Source organism: Bombina bombina, chromosome 3, assembly GCF_027579735.1.
Source record: "Bombina bombina isolate aBomBom1 chromosome 3, aBomBom1.pri, whole genome shotgun sequence".
Taxonomy (NCBI): Eukaryota; Metazoa; Chordata; class Amphibia; order Anura; family Bombinatoridae; genus Bombina; species Bombina bombina.
In genome coordinates, this window is record NC_069501.1 from 496,329,910 (window position 1) to 496,354,808 (window position 24,899).

The 24,899-nt window shown below is 38.7% G+C and overlaps 1 protein-coding gene across 1 annotated transcript in view; it reads left to right on the plus strand.

Moving 5' to 3' along the window:
• The window catches only part of GRM4 (glutamate metabotropic receptor 4), a 489,205-nt gene extending 473,405 nt beyond the window's left edge, over positions 1 to 15,800 (plus strand). The window contains exons 9-10 of the mRNA XM_053706851.1: positions 5,755 to 6,001; positions 15,496 to 15,800. Coding sequence (XP_053562826.1) covers positions 5,755 to 6,001; positions 15,496 to 15,545 — 297 coding nt within the window. The 3' untranslated portion in view covers positions 15,546 to 15,800. The remainder of the gene's footprint in view (positions 1 to 5,754; positions 6,002 to 15,495) is intronic.
• The last annotated feature ends 9,099 nt before the right edge of the window (positions 15,801 to 24,899 follow it).

A 24,899-nucleotide genomic window follows, 5' to 3' on the forward strand; every position in this document is an offset into this window, starting at 1 on the left:
GGACTTAGTATTTTTTACGGTAAAAGAGCTGTTTAACTTAGGGCAATGCCCTACAAAACGCCCTTTTTTTTTTCCTTTTTTAATATAATTTACATTATATTATTTTTATTGAGGAATTATATAAAATACAAGACACACAAAATCATACAGGAAATAGATCTTACTCATAGAACAGACAGTGTGTTTGGAACATTAATAAAATGCTTAAACATAAATCCTCTTTTTAGTCCTTTTACATAAAGGTTCAGACCACTCTTGGATCTTTGATAATATAAAAGAAAACAAAAAGGATATGGAGAATAAAAAGCCAAAACCAGGTTTGAAAATGTGGCATTAAGTATAAAGTATGTTGTTCTCTGCTCATATACAGATCAAAAGGTAGAAAAGGGGGTTATATACCTAGGTAAAAGGAATATTAAGACACAAAGGCAACGGGGCAAGACCCAAATCTTAGTGATATTGAATTATAGGGGTTATAAACCTTACATAGGGGTTTAATTAATTTCCCACACTATATTGCGTTGCTAAACAGATAAATGCTAAACGATATAAACATAACAACAATTAATCCTCATAAGCTACAGAGCTCAGGTCAGTACATTTTCATATTCCCCCTATAGCAATTTATGTGCGATTAGACTTCAATATATAAAACATTATGTTCGTAGTACACATTTAGAAACAAGTATTTCCCTCCCCCCCCCCCCGCGGCCCCGGCCGCTGGCCACAAGAGAGGGGATCACTACATTGCTGGGTAGATGTACGAAACCAATAGCTGTATTTTGAAAATGTTGCATCTGTTTCATGTATAGCTTAGGAGGTAGATACAGCAAATATAATTTAAGTTAACTTAAGGATCATTATCCAACCTACCGCTTCACTTAGAGGTGTTTAGCCAGGACGGAAGATACACTATAAACTATATTACATTTAATAAAAGAAGAAAAAACACAAACTCAATAGTAAACAGTATTCTCTCCACAACGTCATAGCTTTTTTCTTACAAACAGTGGTGGGGAGATAATATCATGAAAGTGTTGTTAGCCCCAAGACTTAGACCGCAGGAAGCGCTGAAACTTGCTTGCGTTGCGACCATCTTTGTGAAAAGAGTTAATATGACAAGTTCTGGGCAAGAATGGTATTACATCAAAGTCTGTTAGAGCCCCTTCAAACAGACCCGTGAAGCGTGGGTCATTATTTCCCAAATGAAAAGCCTCAGCGTGACACATTTTGTAGATGGGGAAAACATCCAGATCGTTATTGTAATACAGGGAACCTACATGTTGTTTATTCGTGGCAGACCGGGAGTCCACCCCCGCCTCCAGACCCGCCATGTGTGTGGCTAAATACTTTCCCATCTGTAAAAGTTCTCTCTGTATGTCAGCATATTTCTTCTTGTTAGCCGTATTCCTTATAGGGCACCCATCATCTAGAATAGGTGTAAGATCACTGTATGAGGCCTCCAGTGCTGTGCCGCCTTGTGTTAACATGGTTAACATTACGGGTCCGCTTTCTGAGTAGGAAGGTTCTGTTTGCTGAATGTCAGGATTTATATCCATCTCCTTCTATGCAGGCTCCGTCCCAGTAACTGTGGTGCCGACCCGACTTATCAGAAAGTCATACGGAGCGTTATCTATGAGTCGCTGACACATTTTTTCAAACCCGGACATGATGCAATCCAAGCTGTCTTTTAGTTCTTGCTGCGTTGCGGTAGCCATTTTAAGTACAAGTGTTACACAGATTTTAGATTAAATTCTCTTTTCCAAATCGTAGCTCCGCAGCCAATGCCCCTCTTGTAATGAAGTTATATGCAGAGAATCTGAGCAGGTCTGGCAATGGCAAAAACCCTCGATTACTCGAGGGGGGTGGCGCTGCCTATATATGAGCCGCCGCTCTAGGCCTTCTTGTCCGATGCCGGGCTCCGACTTCACTTATACAGTGCAATCTTCCAGTATGTAAGGCTCTGCTAAGCAGTGAAGCCTTATAGGGTAATAATTATATTGTTGCTCTGTAAAATCCCTCTTAAAATCGGCAGATTGTGAGTGTTCCGTTGGAGCTCAGGGAAGATGCGACCATGCAGGATCGCTGTTCGGACACGCCCCCACAAAACGCCCTTTTAAGGGCTATTGTTAGTTTAGTATTAGATTAGGGGGTGTTTTTATGTTAGGGGGCTTTTTTATTTTTCATAGGGATTAGGTTTAATTTTTTTATTTTTGATAATTTGGTTTATTATTTTATGTAATGTTATGACTTTTTTATTTTTGTAATCTTAGATTAATTTAATATTTTTTATTTTTTATTTTTAAGTAATGTTAGCTTTTTTATTTTAAATTGTAACTTAGTATTTTTTTAATTTAGGTAATTGGGGTTAATTTAGGGGGTGTTAGGTTAGGGGGCTTATTAATTTAATTAAAAAACAAGTAAACAAAATGTCCATTAGAGACTGTGAGTAACTGCCTTTATAAATTATCCCCGGATATACATTAGTATCCTTATTCTGCTTAACAATCAGCAACCGATTCTCTTATGAAAATGTAATAGTGTGAACTCTGCACCAATATGTACAAATTTGTCATCTGACCAGCACGCTCATAACTGGTATCCATGTCTGTGCGCCAATTCTCTAGGCAATATCAAGGAAATACATAGAAACAGATGATTTTACCCGACAGTTCTGAGACCCCCACAAAAACTTGCTGTTACCATAACCGCTTTCCTCCAGGTCCCAGCTTGCTTCTCACCACACGGCTGCTGCTCCCGGAACCCTTGTCTGTCCACCAAACACAGAGCGTATTCCGTATCCTTGTGGTCCCGATGACGTCACCAGGCTGGCGACCTGTGCTTCCTCCTTGCGCTAGGTCTGTAAGGTGCAGGGTCTCGAACTCCGAGTTCCATACCTCCAGAGACTCTCAAAGTGAGTAGCGTGTTATCTCTGCCAGTGCTGTCTATTCCAAGGAACTCTCGATGCTGATTGCTATATACAAAACCGGCAGCCTCAGTGGGGTGAAAACGTATGAATCCGGATGGCAGTGCAGCTTCAACTGCTGGCTTGCTGGCAAAAGTAGCAAAGAAAATAAAGAGTTCACCAGTAGTCAAATTTAAAATAAAAATTGACTTTTATTGTTATCCATTAAAACATGGAGGGACAATACCCCTTAAAACAACGCGTTTTGGCTGGACGCCGTGCTCATAGTCCATTATAGGCTTAGTAATTTAATTTGTTATTTGCTTTGTGGGGGTTTGGCGGATTAGGGGTTAATAGATTTATTAGGATTATTGCGTTGTGTGGGTTTGGCAGATTAGGAGTTAATAGTTTTTTTAGGTTCATTGTGTTGTGGGTTAATGACAGATTAGGGGTTAATAGTTTTATTAGGTTTATTGGTATGTGTGTTAATGGCAGATTAGGGGTTAATACATTATTAGGTTTATTGGTATGTGTGTTAATGGCGGATTAGGGGTAAATATATTTATTAGGTTTATTGCGATGTGGGTTAATGGCAGATTAGGGGTTAATACATTTATTAGATTTATTGTGATGTGGGTTAATGGCGGATTAGGGGTTATTATATTTATTAGGTAGATCGCGATGTGGGTGAATGGCGTATTAGGGGTTAATACATTTATTTATAGTTGCAATATGGAGGTGATGGCGGATACAGGGTTTTTGACGTGTCGGGTTTATTTTTAGGAGGTGTGTTAGACTTTTAAAAGCGATTTAACTTTTCTTAGGCGCCGGCAGTATTAGGCGCCGGCAGTTTCTAACGTGCCGTAAGTCACTGGCAACTCCAGCAATTTGGCTGGCAATTTGTATTTACACACATTTCTGGACATCGCTAGTTTATCCGACTTACGGCAGTTTATGAACTGCCAGTGTTCTGTCGAGAACTTCAATTCCTTGAAAACTCCAATCTGACGTCACTTCCGGTGAGTCTTCTATTTTCACTATCTGTTTTGCCTGTCTTGGGGGGGCGCACCGCCAATCCTCTGGCATACACCCCAAGTAAACCTTGGGGAGTGAGGTTTACAAGGGGGGCTTTGCTCCAATTGAACCCCCCAGGCGGAGGCAAAATAGATAGTGTAGATAGTAGATTACAATGCCTATCTGATTGGTTGTGAATCCTGTCACTCACTGAGACACGGAACAATCAGATGTATGGAATCACCGGAAGTGACGTCAGATTGGAGTTCTTGATAGAACACCGGCGCCGTATATGTGATTCCCCGATGTGCAAGGGGAAATTACGGGTGACGTGGGTTTCAGCAGTTATGCTAAACCCTGTGCCACATATGTAATCTCGCCCTGGACGTTTATTTTACACTTTAAAGGGACAGTCTACATTAAATTGTTATTGTTTAATAAGATAGATAAAGCCTTTACTACCCATTCCCCAGCTTTCCACAACCAACATTGATATATTAGAAATTTCTTCCTGTTTCTAAGCCACTACAGACAGCCTCTTTTCACATGCTTTTTTATTTGCTTTTCACAACAGGAGACTGCTAGTTAATGTGGGCCATATAGATAACACTGTGTTCACGTCCGGGAAGTTAAGAGTTAGCACAACACAGTATTAAATGCAAGTCAATAGATAAAAAATAAAAAATAATGGGATCAGGGGGCTGTCAGAAGATGCTTAGATACAAGGTAATCACAGAGGTAAAAAGTACATTAATATAACTGTGTTGGTTATGCAAAACTGGGGAATGGGTAATAAAGGGATTATCTATCTTTTAAAACAATAAAAATTCTATTGTAGACTGTCCCTTTAATAAGTGTGATTGTATAGCTACGGCACCATGCATGAATATATATAGTTATCTAGGCTTATCTCTTTGTCATTACCTTATGTATACTTCATTTACGCTATTTGTGGATGCTATTCTATATATGATCAGGTAATAATATCACGTGCCACTGTAACATATAACTCTCTTGCATAATGAAAGCACTTGTTTAACATCCTGTTAGTCATTGTGTTCCTTTCTATGGGTCTAGTTCTCTAAAGCTCTCTGGTCTTGAGAGATTATCTAATAACCGAGCTGTTGTTTGTCCCTGGTCGAGCGCTTCTCTTTATGTATTCAGATTATTTTTATATATTCAGATTATCTAAGAATTCTAATCAGTACTGCAAAGTCCCTGACATTTATTTTACCTACATCATATAAAAAAATACTTCACACTGCTATATTTCTTTTCAATCTCTTTAGCTAATCCCAGCAGCATTGGTCAAGTGAATAACAGAGAGTCATAAAGATATGAGCTTTCGTTTAGCGATTTTCCGTAACATAGCACAAAATACTAGTTATTTGCAGTGCCCTTGTTATAATGTCTTTGATGTGATTAAATACTTAGAACCATTACCAACACATCACTACTTGATTTCACAGCAGTGATACGCATTGAAAGGCATAATATGTGTTGCCAGAGTCAGATATAATGAATCAACTGGATTACAACCTTTTGATGAGCTTTGTACGCTGGCATGAAGGATTGGTGTTCAGTATTTTTAGATAGTGCTGTCAAGGTGGTTTTTTTTTACAAAGTAACTGAATTTGCCAACAAAGTAGGAATGTCGCCAAATATTTGCCCATGCCGTATGGTGATTTTGCATATAATATTCTTCACTGCTTTTTATTGGTCATGTTACAATTTTATAAAATGCTACAATAATGTCTGCATCTCTCTTTTTCCAGCAATACTGGTGTATCAGTGTGACACGGCTAATCAGATATTTCCAACTGTTTTGTCCTCAGATGCACATCCAGACTACCACGTTAACCATCTCAGTGAGTTTGAGTGCCTCAGTGTCCTTGGGAATGCTCTATATGCCCAAGGTTTATGTTATACTTTTCCACCCGGAACAGAACGTCCCCAAGCGCAAGCGCAGTCTGAAAGCTGTTGTTACTGCAGCCACTATGAGCAACAAGTTTACCCAGAAAGGAGGTTATAGACCTAACGGAGAGGCCAAGACCGAGCTGTGTGACAGCATGGAGACACAAGGTAACTCTTTTCACATCATCATTATGTCATTAAAAGTGATGGTAAAGATTCCAATTCGTATAATCAGATCCGGAATGGAAACAATATTTTCTATACAGCTAAATTCATCCATTGTAATGAAGATACGCTATAACTTAGTTTTTAATATGGTGATGAAATTCTAATACCCTGCGCTCCGGCTGCCACTTTACTTTGATAACTCAGTCATAAAAAAACACCCAGAATAGGTAGCAATTAAAGAAAGAAACACCAGCATTGCAATTACCCCTCCACCCCTCTGCAATAAAAAAGGTGTTGTTACCGAGCTGTCAGTATTTCTGGGTCACGTAACTTCTAAATAAACAGCCGTATATCAATAATTCCACCCCCACCCCAAATTATCCCGGTGCGGATGTTCAGAAAACACAGAGTACAGCTAATGATGCTGTCAGGATTCATTTTCTCACTCAGAGCTTCAATGTCAAGTGACATCTCCCACGGGCTGCGTCCTCAGAAATTTAGTTGTAGACTGCTATGTACACACTGCTCACATACTGCATATGCAAGCAATTAGAATTGTTATGGAATTCCATGTGTTCATTATCCACTTATGGATACTCAGCATCATTATTCAGTATAGCATGCTCATTGTTAGAGAATACGCTGAATCATTATACAGAGGAGCAAGTATTTTTTTTTAATATATAGATACTCTTATATTATGATGTATTTTCACCATCAGCATATAGATTCCTTTATATGGTGCATTGGGTTCATCATCAGTATGTATACTCTTTAATTATTCAGTGCAACAAACTAGTATACTGACAAAGACAAAAGTTCTGGAGACATCCGTAATAAATAAATCCAGCTTTATTTCAAACTCTTTAAAAAGTGAAGCATCACATATACACAGAAATCTGTCTGGTCTTACTCGTTTCGGCTTGTGCCGTATTCATAGACCTGTAGAACAAACTAGTATACTCTATGTAGTCTTTTCATGATTAATATATAGATATTAGATACTTGCTTTACTGTAAAATTGTTATCACTGTTTATACAATGCATCATTTTATAATGCATCAAATTCATTTAACCGCTCAACAACGGCTGACGTATAAGGGTACCTCATCGGTTGTCCGCAGGGCCTCTTATCTGGCCTTGTTTATAGCGCAGGTCTTGCTGATGTTGGCAAGACCGCACTATATCTACATGCCTCCGGAAGTGAGGCATGTAGTACTAGCGCAACTTTGCTGCTGTTGGCAAAGCTGCGCTAGTAAACTCCTTAATAACCGCGCAACATACAGGGTATGTCAGTCGTTAAAGTGATGGTAAAATCTCCCCTTTATAAAAACAGATACAGAATGTTAGCTGTATTTTAAATGGAGTTTAATTCATTAGATGTAATAAAGATGCGCTATAAGTTACTTTTTTAATATAGTGACGCCCACTTCAAAAATCAATTTCTCCTGTTAAGTGTGATCAGTCCACGGGTCATCATTACTTCTGGGATATTACTCCTCCCCAACAGGAAGTGCAAGAGGATTCACCCAGCAGAGCTGCCATATAGCTCCTCCCCTCTACGTCACCCCCAGTCATTCTCTTGCACCCAACGACTAGATAGGATGTGTGAGAGGACTATGGTGATTATACTTAGTTTTATACCTTCAATCAAAAGTTTGTTATTTTATAATAGCACCGGAGTGTGTTATTCCTTCTCTGGTAGAATTTGAAGAAGAATCTACCTGAGTTTTTACTATGATTTTAGCCGGCGTAGTTAAGATCATATTGCTGTTTCTCGGCCATCTGAGGAGAGGTAAACTTCAGATCAGGGGACAGCGGGCAGATTAATCTGCAAAGAGGTATGTAGCAGCTTATTATTTTCTGACAATGGAATTGATGAGAAAATTCTGCCATACCGATATAATGTAAACTCAGCCTTAAATGCAGTAGCAGCAACTGGTATCAGGCTGTCATGTATGTATATTTTACACTTCAGTATTCTGGGGAATGGCACTTCACTGGAATTATACTGTGTGCATAAGACTTTAGCCTAATTTGCAGGGACTAGCAACAGGCTTTTTAATAACACTTAATTTATGTTAAACGTTTTTTGCTGGCATGTAAAATCGTTTCATTTTCTGAGGTACTGGGTGAATAAAATATTTTGGGCACTATTTTTTTTCCACTTGGCAGTTGTTTTTCTTTAATTTATGACAGTTTACTGATCTCTCTCACTGTTGTGTGTGAGGGGGAGGGGCCTTTTTTGGCGCTTTTGCTACGCATCAAAAAATTCAGTCAGAAGCTCATTGTATTTCCTGCATGATCCGGTTCATCTCTACAGAACTCAGGGGTCTTCAAAACTTGTTTTGAGGGAGGTAATCACTCACAGCAGAGCTGTGAGATTGTAGTTGACTGTGATAAAAAACGTTTATTTCTGTAACTTTTTTTCTGCTATCAGGGCTAGTTATCCTTTGCTAATGGGAACAAGCCTTTGCTAAAATTGTGTTTTTTACAAAGATTTGATGCTATAACCTTTCAGTTTATTAACTTTCAACTGTCATAACTCTTTCTGTGCTTCTTATAGGCACAGTACGTTTTCATATTATAGTAAATTACTTGAAAAGTATTTCCAAGTTGCTAGTTTATTTGCTAGTGTGTTAAACATGTCTGATTCAGAGGAAGACATCTGTGCTATATGTGCTAATGCCAAAGTGGAGCCCAATAGAAATTTATGTACTAACTGCATTGATGCTACTTTAAATAAAAGTCAATCTGTACAAATTGAACACATTTCACCAAACAACGAGGGGAGAGTTATGCCGACTAACTCACCTCACGTGTCAGTACCTGCATCTCCCGCTCGGGAGGTGCGTGATATTGTGGCGCCGAGTACATCTGGGCGGCCATTACAAATCACATTACAGGATATGGCTACTGTTATGACTGAAGTTTTGGCTAAATTACCAGAACTAAGAGGTAAGCGTGATCACTCTGGGGTGAGAACAGAGTGCGCTGATAATGTTAGGGCCATGTCAGATACTGCGTCACAACTTGCAGAACATGAGGACGGAGAGCTTAATTCTGCGGCTGACGGTTCTGATCCAAACAGATTGGATTCAGATATTTCAAATTTTAAATTTAAGCTGGAAAACCTCCGTGTATTACTAGGGGAGGTGTTAGCGGCTCTGAATGATTGTAACACAGTTGCAATACCAGAGAAAATGTGTAGGTTGGATAAATATTTTGCGGTACCGTCGAGTACTGACGTTTTTCCTATACCTAAGAGACTGAAATTGTTACTAAGGAGTGGGATAGACCCGGTGTGCCGTTCTCACCCCCTCCGATTTTTAGAAAGATGTTTCCAATAGACACCACCACACGGGACTTATGGCAAACGGTCCCTAAGGTGGAGGGAGCAGTTTCTACTTTAGCTAAGCGTACCACTATCCCGTTGGAGGATAGCTGTGCCTTTTCAGATCCAATGGATAAAAAGTTAGAGGGTTACCTTAAGAAAATGTTTGTTCAACAAGGTTTTATATTGCAACCCCTTGCATGCATTGCGCCTGTCACGGCTGCAGCAGCATTTTGGTTTGAGTCTCTGGAAGAGACACTTGAATCAGCTCCATTAGATGAGATTACACACAAGCTTAAAGCTCTTAAGTTAGCTAACTCATTTATTTCAGATGCCGTAGTACATTTAACTAAGCTTACGGCTAAGAATTCCGGATTCGCCATTCAGGCGCGCAGAGCACTGTGGCTAAAATCCTGGTCAGCTGACGTTACTTCTAAGTCTAAATTACTTAATATACCTTTCAAAGGGCAGACCTTATTCGGGCCCGGATTGAAAGAAATTATCGCTGACATTACAGGAGGTAAAGGCCATGCCCTGCCTCAAGACAGAGCCAAACCTAAGGCTAGACAGTCTAATTTTCGTTCCTTTCGGAATTTCAAAGCAGGAGCAGCATCAACTTCCTCTGCTCCAAAACAAGAAGGATCTGTTGCTCGCTACAGACAAGGCTGGAGACCTAACCAGTCCTGGAACAAGGGCAAGCAAGCCAGGAAACCTGCTGCTGCCCCTAAAACAGCATGAATTGAGGGCCCCCGATCCGGGAACGGATCTAGTGGGGGGCAGACTTTCTCTCTTCGCCCAGGCTTGGGCAAGAGATGTCCAGGATCCCTGGGCGCTAGAGATAATATCTCAGGGATACCTTCTGGACTTCAAATACTCTCCCCCAAGAGAGAGATTTCATCTGTCAAGGTTGTCAACAAACCAAATAAAGAAAGAGGCGTTTCTACGCTGCGTACAAGAGCTTTTATTAATGGGAGTAATCCATCCAGTTCCACGGTCGGAACAGGGACAAGGGTTTTACTCAAATCTGTTTGTGGTTCCCAAAAAAGAGGGAACTTTCAGGCCAATCCTGGATTTAAAGATCCTAAACAAATTCCTAAGAGTTCCATCGTTCAAAATGGAGACTATTCGGACAATTTTACCCATGATCCAAAAGGGTCAGTACATGACCACAGTGGATTTAAAGGATGCTTACCTTCACATACCGATCCACAAAGATCATTACCGGTATCTAAGGTTTGCCTTTCTAGACAGGCATTACCAGTTTGTAGCTCTTCCATTCGGATTGGCTACGGCTCCAAGAATCTTCACAAAGGTTCTGGGTGCTCTTCTGGCGGTACTAAGACCGCGAGGAATTTCGGTAGCTCCGTACCTAGACGACATTCTGATACAAGCTTCAAGCTTTCAAACTACCAAGTCTCATACAGAGTTAGTACTGGCATTTCTAAGGTCGCATGGATGGAAGGTGAACGAAAAGAAGAGTTCTCTCTTTCCACTCACAAGAGTTCCCTTCCTGGGGACTCTTATAGATTCTGTAGAAATGAAAATTTACGTGACAGAAGACAGGTTAACAAAACTTCAAAGTGCATGCCGTGTCCTTCATTCCATTCAACACCCGTCAGTGGCTCAATGCATGGAGGTAATCGGCTTAATGGTAGCGGCAATGGACATAGTTCCCTTTGCACGCCTACACCTCAGACCGCTGCAATTGTGCATGCTAAGTCAGTGGAATGGGGATTACTCAGACTTGTCCCCTTCTCTGAATCTGGATCAAGAGACCAGAAATTCTCTTCTATGGTGGCTTTCTCGGCCACATCTGTCCAGGGGGATGCCATTCAGCAGGCCAGACTGGACAATTGTAACAACAGACGCCAGCCTACTAGGTTGGGGCGCCGTCTGGAATTCTCTGAAGGCTCAGGGACAATGGAATCAGGAGGAGAGTCTCCTACCAATAAACATTCTAGAATTGAGAGCAGTTCTCAATGCCCTTCTGGCTTGGCCCCAGTTGACAACTCGGGGGTTCATCAGGTTTCAGTCGGACAACATCACGACTGTAGCCTACATCAACCATCAGGGAGGGACAAGAAGCTCCCTAGCAATGATGGAAGTATCAAAGATAATTCGCTGGGCAGAGTCTCACTCTTGCCACCTGTCAGCAATCCACATCCCGGGAGTGGAGAACTGGGAGGCAGATTTTTTAAGTCGTCAGACTTTTCATCCGGGGGAGTGGGAACTTCATCCGGAGGTCTTTGCCCAAATACTTCGACATTGGGGCAAACCAGAGATAGATCTCATGGCGTCTCGACAGAACGCCAAGCTTCCTCGTTACGGGTCTAGAGGATCCGGGAGAGGTCCTGATAGATGCCTTGACAGCACCTTGGACCTTCAGGATGGCTTATGTGTTTCCACCGTTCCCGATGCTTCCTCGATTGATTGCCAGAATCAAACAGGAGAGAGCATCAGTGATTCTAATAGCGCCTGCATGGCCACGCAGGACTTGGTATGCAGATCTGGTGGACATGTCATCCTGTCCACCTTGGTCTCTACCTCTGAAACAAGACCTTCTGATACAGGGTCCTTTCAAACATCAAAATCTAACTTCTCTGAAGCTGACTGCTTGGAAATTGAACGCTTGATTTTATCAAAACGTGGTTTTTCTGAGTCAGTTATCGATACCTTAATACAGGCTAGGAAGCCTGTTACCAGAAAGATTTAGCATAAAATATGGCGTAAATACCTATATTGGTGCGAATCCAAAGGTTACTCTTGGAGTAAGGTTAGGATTCCTAGGATATTGTCTTTTCTACAAGAAGGTTTAGAAAAGGGTTTATCCGCTAGTTCCTTAAAGGGACAGATCTCAGCTCTGTCCATTCTGTTGCACAAACGTCTGTCAGAAGTTCCAGACGTTCAGGCTTTTTGTCAGGCTTTGGCCAGGATTAAGCCTGTGTTTAAAACTGTTGCTCCGCCATGGAGTTTAAACCTTGTTCTTAACGTTTTACAGGGCGTTCCGTTTGAACCCCTTCATTCCATTTATATAAAGTTGTTATCTTGGAAAGTTCTATTTTTAATGGCTATTTCCTCGGCTCGAAGAGTCTCTGAGTTATCAGCCTTACATTGTGATTCTCCTTATTTGATTTTTCACTCGGATAAGGTAGTTCTGCGTACTAAACCTGGGTTCTTACCTAAGGTAGTCACTAACAGGAATATCAATCAAGAGATTGTTGTTCCATCCTTGTGTCCAAATCCTTCTTCAAGGAAGGAACGACTTCTGCACAATCTGGATGTAGTTCGTGCCCTAAAATTTTATTTACAGGCAACTAAAGATTTTCGACAAACGTCTTCCCTGTTTGTCGTTTACTCTGGTCAGAGGAGAGGTCAAAAAGCTTCTGCTACCTCTCTCTCTTTTTGGCTTCGTAGCATAATACGTTTAGCTTATGAGACTGCTGGACAGCAGCCTCCTGAAAGAATTACAGCTCATTCCACTAGAGCTGTGGCTTCCACTTGGGCCTTTAAGAATGAGGCCTCTGTTGAACAGATTTGCAAGGCTGCAACTTGGTCTTCGCTTCATACTTTTTCCAAATTTTACAAATTTGACACTTTTGCTTCTTCGGAGGCTATTTTTGGGAGAAAGGTTCTTCAGGCAGTGGAAGAGCCTGCCTGTCCCTCCCGTCATCCGTGTACTTTTGCTTTGGTATTGGTATCCCAGAAGTAATGATGACCCGTGGACTGATCACACTTAACAGGAGAAAACATAATTTATGCTTACCTGATAAATTCCTTTCTCCTGTAGTGTGATCAGTCCACGGCCCGCCCTGTTTTTTACGGCAGGTAAATATTTTTTAAATTATACTCCAGTCACCACTACACCCTTTGGCTTCTCCTTTCTCGTTGGTCCTTGGTCGAATGACTGGAGGTGACGTAGAGGGGAGGAGCTATATGGCAGCTCTGCTGGGTGAATCCTCTTGCACTTCCTGTTGGGGAGGAGTAATATCCCAGAAGTAATGATGACCCGTGGACTGATCACACTACAGGAGAAAGGAATTTATCAGGTAAGCATAAATTATGTTTTTTCAGTGAGCTAAAGGTTTGAATTGTTGTCCAATCAACGCTCTCCCCATTTGGCAATTTTGTTGTAGCTAGAGCACTGATTGGACAAGAATTCAAAACTTTAGCTCACAGAAAATTTTACTTTTGAAGTGGGTTGTGGAGCATGTGTATTTATTTTATATCTATATTGAAAAGTAAGTTATAGCGCATCTTCATTACAACTGATGAATTAAACTCTATCTAAAATATCACTAACATTTGGGATCTGACTTTTTTTAAAGGGTGTTACCAATATTTTAAATTACATGAAAGTGATGCAGTATAACTGTAAAAAGCTGACTAGAGAATATCACATGAACAGCTCTATGTAAAAAAGGAAGATATTTTATTAGATATGTGCAATTCGTTTCGGATCGATTCGGAAATTCTGAAAATTCGGAGATTCGGATCGAACCGAATTTCTGAATTAAAATACTGCCGAATTTACCGAATAAATCCGAATTAGTTCGGATTTATTCGGTAAATTTGGATGGACATGGATTACACTAGTATTGTACAGTATATTAGGTTATATCACTCTGCTATGGGTTACACCTAATATAAAGTACATAATACTAGTCTAATCCCACCTAACACTTACCGAAATTCCGAATTTCCGAACCGAATCCAGCCGAATTTCTTTGAATCTGAATGAATCCGAAACCAAAATTCGAAAAATTCTGAATCTATCCGAACCGAACCGAATTTTTTTGCCATGCACATATCTATATTTTATTACAAATTTCTTCAGCTGAATATGTGCACTGTGAGCAGTTATCCTTCAGCTACTTTTTTATGTGCCATAGTGTTTGTGGCCTATGAATAAGTGGAACTAAAAATGTGCACCCAGGGGTGACCACAATTCAAAATAGCCCTCTGGATGGAAGAACATCATACAGAGGTTACCCTGCAACCTGTTGATGTAGCCTTGTGCCACTGAACGGTTTTAGGTAACATATTTGCTTTTTCAATATCCAAAAATGTATATGTGGCTCTTAAGGCTTCTAAAGGGCCCCCATGTTTTAGGAAGTTGGCCATAACTGGTCTAGAATATTGCTAACTATATGAATTTCAAGGCTACTATCTCATGATAAATCAAAAAAAGTCAAACTTTGACAGACCGTATCCAACAAAAGGAGACCTTTACACCTCTTTCAACTAATCCACTCAGATCCAGGAACTGCAGACTAATTTCTAGTTGAGAAAGGGTCTCTGCTGTACAACATACATTAAAGTCCTAATAGGATAATATAAGACACTAATTTGATGGAAAAACAAACAAACAACCAATCAGCATCATCTGTGCTGAATCCACACTTTGTTTTACAGTGATCTCTAAGAGACCTATCTATCAAGCTCCGAATGGAGCTTGATGCCCAGTGTTGGCTCGCCAGAAACAGCAGTTATGAAGCAGCGGTCACAAAGACCGCTGCTCCATAACCTGTTCGCCTGCTCTGAGCAGGCGGACAGACATCGCCGGAAATCAACCCGATCGAGTACGATCGGGTTGATTGACACCCCCCTGCTGGCGGCCCATTGGCCGCGAGTCTGCAGGGGCGGCGTTGCACCAGCAGCTCTTGTGAGCTGCTGGTGCAATGCTGAATACAGCGAACGTATTGCTCGCCGTATTCAGCGAGGTCTGGCGGACCTGATCAGATCCGCCAGACTTTCTTAAATAGGGGCCTTAGGATTTAACAATACTCTCACAAGATCTCACAGTAAATTTCCTTAAATTGAGGAGGGGAAATAAATTGACTGTGACTGCACGTACTTGGTACATGCTCCCTTGCAAGTCCTGGGACTAACTTCCTGACTGGTTGCTTAAAGTCCTTTCACAATAGATGTGGCTACTGAGGAAATATTGAGGTTAAATAGTTTCTTTTTTTTTTTACATAGAGATGTTCATGTTTTACACATGTGCTGCATAACAGTGATTAAGCTTTTGTGTGTCTAAATGTTACACAATATCATACAGTCATGTATTTCCATTATCATTGTATTGATAAACAGAATAATAATGCAGTGCTTGATTTGTATATAGAACACTGTGAGAATAATTTTATTTTTTTTCCCTTAGCTCTGGCCAGTAAATCTACATATGTCAGCTACAGTAACCACGCTATATAGGCAACACAGATTGGATGAGCCTTTTCACAGTGGGAGGTGCCTAACCACTGGGTCACATCAGCTGTCGCTCCCATTGAGCACCGGGACCAGTCAAGAAGACTAGTTAACCCGTCATGGGGAGGAGCAGCGCGTCTGGCGCAGACGGGAGAAACAAAGATGGCTTCCATTTAAAAGCAACAGGCCTGTTCAGATAAAATCCTTCCAACCCATGTTTTAGGGTAGGAGGAACATGAATTCAGTTCCATTCGCTCCAGTTAAAATATACTTAAGCCTGTTAATTTTGACATAATATTCTTGTTTTTATAACTTTTCAACATTTTCTTTTTCAAACTTTTTTTTAATTGCATTTATTGTAATTTATTGTGTATTTTTTCTATGGAAAGAAATCTATTTTTTATTTTATTTTTTATTTTAAAATCTTTTTCTTTTAATTTTTATTTTAGCAATATATATTTTTTGTTAACTTCTTATTCAAATTCTTCTGCGCAAAAAAAAAAAAAAAGACGGAAGAATAATCTGCTTTAAATATTGGCTCTTTTCCTGTTATTTGTCTCCTCTACTCTTGTTCAATTATACTTCATTGCAAGATATTTGTAATAATTTAAGCTGTCACTTTCTCCTTCTTTGCATTTAAAACAAACAAACCCTTTCTTTAATTGTTTACATACATAATGGCACCAGTTTTGTGTGTTTCCATGGAAATTCTGCATATTCTTATATCCACCGTTCGTAAAACGTTTTAATGCTTTCATTTTTTTCCTTTTTTTTTATATTTTGCTTTTATTTTATGCAGATATTTAAGTAAAAGTTTGAGAACCAATTGCATATTCATTATACCAGTAAATTGCTATACATTTCCATGGAAACACCTTTTTTCCCATACAGGAACTTTCAACACTACTTCTGATTATTCTAAAATATTTTGCCAGTTTTGTTGTTGTTTTTTTTCACGGGTTGCATTTGTCACCTCCCCTTTGAGGCTAAGTCATGAATTTTCTACACACTGTCACATTCTATCACTGACGTGTCTGTCTCTTCTTATTCTGTCTTATACCAGCCCTTCTCTCTTTTCTCTCTTGATACTTCACTCTGAGGTGGTTGTTCCTCTGTCACTTCCCTCCTCTTCTTCCTTCGGATTTCTAGCAGTCATATTTTCTGTCACTGTCACCCCTGTTGCTGTCTCATCTCAATCTCTTTAATACTATCTCATTATCCCGATAACACTGTCTTATCATTTTAGTCACTGCTCCCTAACTCTCCTTTCTCTGTCAATGTCCCCTTTTATTCTCTGTGACCTCTTATTTTCTCTGCTCTCTAATGCACTTCCCATCTCTCTTAATCTGTCACTCTCCAGTCACATATTTGGTAGCTGTTCCTTCTACTATCACCTTCCTACTTCCCGGACCGCCCATCCCTCTCCGTCTTCTCCTTCCCTTTTGCTATAATACAGTCTCCTCCTAGCACTATCCTTTCTTTCTTGTCATTATATTCCTCAGCCCTTTGCGTTATTGATGTGACCTCCTCATCTTTCGCTGATTCTGTCAGTATCTCCTTGCTTTTATGTTACCCTTTTCTGTGTTATTATCACTACTTGTCAGTGACAGCATCTTATCCTCTCAGTGACACCATCCTGACTACTATTCCTTTATTCTTTGTCTTTATAGTCTTTTCTCTGTCTCGTTGGCTTTCCTTATACTGCCCTCCCTATTACATCCCATTTCTATTTAATACCACGCATGTCTTTTGTTCTTTACACCTATTTTTTTGTTACAAGAAAAGATTTTTTAATTATATTTAAGATTTCTTTTTTAATTTAACTTATTTTCTATTCTGCCCCCAAATCACTATATATATATAATATTTTTAAATAAAGTCCTTTAAAAGAAATATATAAAAGAAAAAGTGTTTTTTCACCTTTTCAAAATCTTTAATTTTAGATTTCTAAATTATATAAATATATATATATAGTGAAAGGAGAAATATTAAAATTGTAAATGGAATGTTGAACTTAAGAACAAAAGTGAGATTCATTTTAGGATCTTGGCTTGGTGTCTGTTCCCATCAAAGACCTGCCCCCTCCCCTGGTCTGTTTGCAATGTATTTATTGAGGGTGACAGGAAATGGTCTGCCGCCCTTTCCCACACACACCTTGCGCGGTGCCTGCGTTTATGCAAAATTGTGTGTGCATGAAAATCACAGAGAGTCTTGAGAATGTTTTTTTTTTCTTTTCTACCTGAGTGTTTCTAATAAAAAAAAATTGAAAAAAAAGTATATTAAACACTGTGCTTTGTACTTGTGTCGTGCATTCCTCATATAGTATGTGATGGTGCCCTGCCATGAGGTTAATTTCAACTTCTCTATCTATTCCTACTTCTATTTTTGAACCCTACTTCCTGCCTTTATATCCTTTCTCTGTGTAGACCAATGGATACGTAAAAAGGCTTTACCTAAACAACACCGAGCATCTACCTATAATGACCTCAGCTTCAGGCTCCTTAAAGGGACACACAGGTTAAATTACATTTTCATGATTCAGATACAACATTTAATTTTAAACAACTTTCCAATTTACTTCCATTAAAAAAAATGTATACTATACGCATATGCATTTGTGATTGGCTGATTGCTATCACATGGTACAAGGGGAGTGGAAATATACATAACTTTGAAATTTGTTATAAAAAAATATACTACTCATTTGAAGTTCAGACTAAGTGCTATTGCATTGTCTTGTTATCTTGCATTTGTTGATTATGCAAATCTAATGTATTGACTGGTCCGTTAATGGTCTCCTTTTTACCCCACTTTTAATCTACCTCATTAGAAAATAGAGCTTCCACATCTACATACATCAACATACATTAAATATTTATTTTCAAAGAATATTTTCTCAAATTTATCTAGATTTAGGGCTAAATTACAAGTGGCATGCTATGTAGCGCTTTCGCTCGAGGGTAAACTTTGCTAGAAGTAATCTTTTTGTGCCGTCGGGTAGCGCGTGTATTACAAGTTAAACATAAAAAATGTGCCCATGAGAGAAACCCAACACGCTAACTAAAGTCTATTCTCTCCCTTAGAATTCAATAGAGAGCGCAGAATTAAAAACCTAACACTTACCGCTCACGCGCTAACCCAACAGGAGTTATTCATATTTTACATTCCAATGTTCTTTACATGCAGATTTTTTTTATTGTAAAAATATATATTACAGTATCTATTCCTATAGATATATATAGGTATATTTATTTTACATTTACATTATCAGATATATATAGAAATATATTCTTAATAATACAAATTAAATTTTTTTCTATGGGAAGAAGTTAGGAATGTAAAATATACGTAACACAATTTGTGCTGCGCGCTTTAGGTCTAATGCGGTGTCGGATTAGCGCATATGAAGCATTACTAATCTTAACTTCTTGAAATATAAAATATTAACAATTATTAAAACTTATACATACTGTAAAATATTCTAAATAATCCATAGCATATGGCGAGAAAAAGAGACAGCGCAACCCCACATCAAGGTAGCAGTTTCCACAAATTTATTAGATATACAAAAATATTGCACTTACAAACAGGTTAAAAGTTAGCGCATTGATCCCTTTACAGGGAAAGAAGAGAAGCGAGTCCCAGTTCACTTAGAAATCCTCCAGGAAATAACTATTTTACCGCCGCTTCAATGCTTCTTACGGACAGTCTTAGTGTATTGGAGCCGTCCGTAGCTCCACCCCCAATGCGTTTCGTCTGCGCTCTCCAGACTTTTTCAAGAGGAAATGATGATGTATAGCACGCTCCTGTACGTTGCTATAAACATCCAGTCGTCACTTCTAATTGGTTACTCACTGGCCTATCCAGTGGCAGGATACGGACAAGTCAACTTTTTAATGAATTGCTGAATGAATTTGTATCAACTCTTTTTAATGGTATATAGGTTTTTTCAAGAAAAATGTCTATCATGTATCAAGCATGAATTTTAGATGTAAGTATTAATTAAGTTCTTTTTAAAATATATTGTTTATTTGTTTCTAAGTATGTATATTTTATTTCAGAAGATATAAAATTCTCTGTGAAGTTGATGAAATCAATTATAGTGCCAATACAGATTTGTAGATAATGAATTGCATATTTATATAGTTTTAACTTCGTTTATTAATATATACTCCAAATGTTTTATTATTTATTTATTATTTTTTAGAAGATAAGCGTATATAAATAATTATTGAAGTGTACTGGCAAAAAGCAGGAGTGCCCATTTATTTTCCAGCAAGTAAAACAGCCTAAGATATTGCCTATAGAAAATAGAGACTTGTCCGTATCCTGCCACTGGATAGGCCAGTGAGTAACCAATAAGAAGTGACGACTGGATGTTTATAGCAACGTACAGGAGCGTGCTATACATCATCATTTCCTCTTGAAAAAGTCTGGAGAGCGCAGACGAAACGCGTTGGGGGTGGAGCTACGGACGGCTCCAATACACTAAGACTGTCTGTAAGAAGCATTGAAGCGGCGGTAAAATAGTTATTTCCTGGAGGATTTCTAAGTGAACTGGGACTCGCTTCTCTTCTTTCCCTGTAAAGGGATCAATGCGCTAACTTTTAACCTGTTTGTAAGTGCAATATTTTTGTATATCTAATAAATTTGTGGAAACTGCTGCCTTGATGTAGGGTTGCGCTGTCTCTTTTTCTCGCCATAGGATCTACAAGTAAAGAGAGCGTTTGGGAACACGCCTCTGGAAGTAGCTGCACCTCATTTTCTAAGGACGGTTATTAGGAGCTGGCATTATAAACTACCTCAGCAAGCACTATTCTATTTGAATGCTCCTAAGGACTCTCCCCAGTATTGGGTAATATCTATTCAGCCAGATCAACTGTTTTTTAAACATTTGGATTGTATTTATGTTTATATGTATGAATGTATGCTAATTTGTATGTGTATTTCTCACTTTATATTTCATATTGATTTTTAGTGGTTGCATTGTCAATTTAATTTTTTAGTTGTTTTAATTTATTTTTAATAACCCTCTTGTTTTAATTCTACCACTATATATCCACTTCTCTACCAAGTTGCGCTGTTAATACTTCCAGTGTGTCTTGTAATCCATAGCATATATTTATATATATTTTTTAATAATTATGTTTTTATATTTAATATTTCAAGAACACCCTTCAAGATTAGTAATTCATGTGCACTAATCCGTCACCACGTTAGACCTAAAGCGGTACGCATATTTTACATTCCAATGCTCTTCAGATTGAAACATTATTAATTTTATATAATATATATATATATATATATATATATATATATATATATATATATATATATATATATATAATTTATATTTATGATAATTTTAATGTAAAATATATATCTATATATTAATAGGAATAGACCTACAGGTCTATACATAGAAATTTATATTTATAATAAAAAGAACATTGTCCTGAATGTGAAGAACATTGGAATGTGAAAAATGTACAGTAAATATACAGTAAAACACAAATATATATGTAAACACACACACATAGGCCTCTATTTATCAAGGTCTGTCGGACCTGATCCGACAGTGCGGATCTGGTCCTACAGACCTCGCTGAATACGAAGAGCAATATGCTCGCCGTATTCAGCATTGCACCAGCAGCTCACAAGAGCTGTTGGTGCAACGCCACCTCCTGCAGACTCGCGGTAAATAGGTCTCCAGCAGGGGGTGTCAATCAACCCGATCGTACTCGATCAGGTTGATTTCCGGCGGTGTCTGTCCACCTGCTCAGAGCAGGCGGACAGGTTATGAAGCAGCGGTCTTTGTGACCGCTGCTTCATAACTGCTGTTTCCTACAGGCTCGCCAGAAACACGGGGCATCAAGCTCCATTCGGAGCTTGATACATATGCCCCATACAGTATATATAGATTTTTATCAGATAGTGTTTATATGAGTGTAACTGAAATTTTCAGTTTATTTGTTTAACGCCATTTCTTTTTTTACACACTACCCTTTACGCTAGGTTTTCAGTAGCACTAACCTATTTATCTAAGCTTCTTTGTTGGGACCCATGTACACAATCTATATAATTTACAGTTCTACTAAACACACTTTTAGACTTAAACTATAACTTAGACATAATTCAGCCAGAACAACATTTGCTTGCACAAGAGATGAGAAAAAGGAATTGGTGTTTGCAGGCGGTGAATATGCCTTAAAGGGGCATATGTAAAAAAAAAATGCTCTGTTTTGCTAGAACAGTTCATTTCTTGGCAAATCGATCCCTGTCTTCTACTGAAGCTGTATAATAAAAAATATGCTGCAAAGCTTAGTACAATCTCAGTGCTGACTTCCTTAAAACGTTAATGGCAAACCAGCCAATCAGCAACAAGACCTAGTTATTCTAACATTCTATCATATATCTAAGCTTCATAAGAATCTTTTAAAATTGCTTACATATTATGTTAAGATTTTTTTTTTTTAAATGATGTTCTTTGTAGACATTTGACTTAGATTTAATATAATTTATTCATAACAATTAAATCTAACTAAAAAAACTCATCACCACTAAACCACTCAAACATTATGGAATTCATAAAGATTTGTGTAACAAGATCAGCTTTAGAATCAATGGAGCCGTTTCAATCTTGCAACCCTTGTTACCCGCTGCATAAAATAAAAAACAAGACAGCCTTATGAGCTGATTTGCAGTTGAAAACACCTGACCATGCGTTGAGAACGTCCCGGGACAGTCCCTTGTTTGGGTCTACAAGACTGCTGAGAGAAATTCCATTTTAACAGTGACATTACATTACTATGGCACAACAGACATGCTTATTATTAACTATTACATGTAGTAACAGAATCCCATTTGCAAATGTGTTTCAAAATGTGTCTGATCTGAGGAGGGCATACAACTTTACCAGGGCTCTGGATGATGGGACTGAGTTGAGGTCTGATATGGATGTATATATTTGTCCAGGTGGTTCAGGGCAATGGGGTCTCATGATAAATTAGATTAAACAGTGTGCAGACATTAGGGTCTGATCCCATCCTTATACCTCAAACGTTCGGGAGGTGTTGAGAAGAGGGACATTGTAAAGAGTCGATAATGAATGCTGAGTTTTTACAATAGGGATGACTATGTGATGTTAAAGGTGGAAACAAATGAGTGGGTTGCAGAGGGACAAAGCTAAGGTTGGATCCTACATCATGTGCCCTTATATTTATTATTGTGCATGAATGAGAGAGGATGTGCCCCTACTACCCACAGAATCTGCTCTATAAAAGTACCATAGCATATTATAGTATGAGTCTTACTGTACTCTGGTCCACTCTGTGCTATGTGTACATGTTATGTATGCTTGCAAAAAGGAGCCCAACACTGCTGCTGCCAACACTATGCCATGTATATGTGGTATGCGAGTATGAGGAGGAGCCTACCACCAGTTTATATGTGCACTGAATACTGGCAGACCTGCCAACCTTACACAATGTTTCATAGAGTGCATTCATTTGCATAACCCCTGATGTCACATGAGTGTCACCACAAAACACAAATGACACAGTTTAAACATCATACATTTGATACATAATAGAAGGTAATTTTCTTCATGGAATTTACTGTAATTTGAGAGTACTGTACATCAGTCAATGGAGTCACTTGGAGAAACACATAAATAACACTAAGCACTTGAAACGCAGACTGGGTGCTCTGAGCTACCTGACAAACTCCAGACACCAGAACAAGCAGGAAACAGAAATCGAGCTTAGAATATAGAAGGTCAGTGTGTCATAACAGACACTCGAAAGTACAGGAACTGAAAGTTAAAATCTTTATTAAAAACAATGCTAAAAGAAGCCATTTCATCAGGCTTTAAAACAATGTAAAAATGCACTCCTGTTTTAAATCATCCGATATCCATTCGGTAAAACAAACTATAGATCATCTACCAATAAAAACCCAGGAGAGAGGTATATACCTACAATCACTCTAATCTCCTCCAGTCACACTGTATACCTCATTACCTATGCACACCATATACCTAAAAGCCAAAATACAAGATACATATTAGCCTAAAGTAATAGACCCAGGCACAGTGTCACGTCATTCTCGGGGTTGCCATCTGTGAAAGGATATGATAATGTTTGTAAAGGAAAAGGCCTCAGCAGAATTCATCATAGATGTATACAGGACAATAGAAAGAAGAAAGAATGAGGAGGGGGAAAAAAAGGTAAGTACCACTACCAAAAGAAAACCATGTGTCTGCCATATTGGCTCAGAAGCGGGTACAGTTTACTGCACCATGAATTACTAACACAAAGGAGATGAAAGAATTGCTTTATGTGTGTTACTGACATTCAGCATTTGAAACATAACTGCTCAATGTGTTACTAAAACCTAAGGTAGGTGGTGCACGTCACTGCCCTATGTTTGCATCTGTTGTCTATAGTTTAAAATCACTGCTTTGAACCTGTAGCAGTCAAGAAGCTAAAATCTCTATATGTGTCTGATAACCAATGGATTTAACATTTCTTTTATTTGTATCTTGGGGTGGGGTGAGGCAAAAATCAATGCTTTTTGTGCAACTGATAGCCAACTGGGCTAAAAGCCACTGTACAATGCTTTTTATTGGTTGTCAGGCTGATAAATCCCAGCTCAATGTGTTACTGGCAGTAAAAATACAATCGTATTACTGTAGCATCTAAAGGGTTAAAAATTAGGTTAGTGTGTGTTACTGGCAGTTCTCTGTGTATTGCTGGCATCCAGTAGGTAACAATCACTATTCTGTGTTTGTTACTGAGGTTTGCTCGTCACATTGGGTTAAAGGGACAGGAAACCCCAACATTATATTTCATGATTTCAATAGAACATGCAATTTTAAACCACTTTACAATTCACTTTTATTATCAAATTTGCTTCATTCTCTTGTTATCGTTTGCTGAAGGAGCAGCATTGCACTACTGGCAGTTAGCTGAACACATCTAGTTAGCCAATCACAAGAAACAAATGTGTGCAGGCACCAATCAGCAGCTAGCTCTCCCTAGTGTAGGATATGTGCGTATTCTTTTTCAACAAGGGATTCCAAGAGAACAAAGCACATTTTTAAATATTAGTGAATTTATAAGTGTCTTAAAATGACGTGCTCTATATGAATCATACAAGTTTAATTTGGACTATCCTATCCCTTTTAGTCTTGCATAATTTAATTTCTGACTTCCCTTTCATAGACAACATATGCATACTGTGATCTGAAGAAGAGACAACGAGTAGTGTGCCACATTGCCTCTTAGTATTATCTCCTTTGTATATTTCATGGCATAGTACCAAGGAGGATGCTACCACTTTTGTTAGCAATACTATATC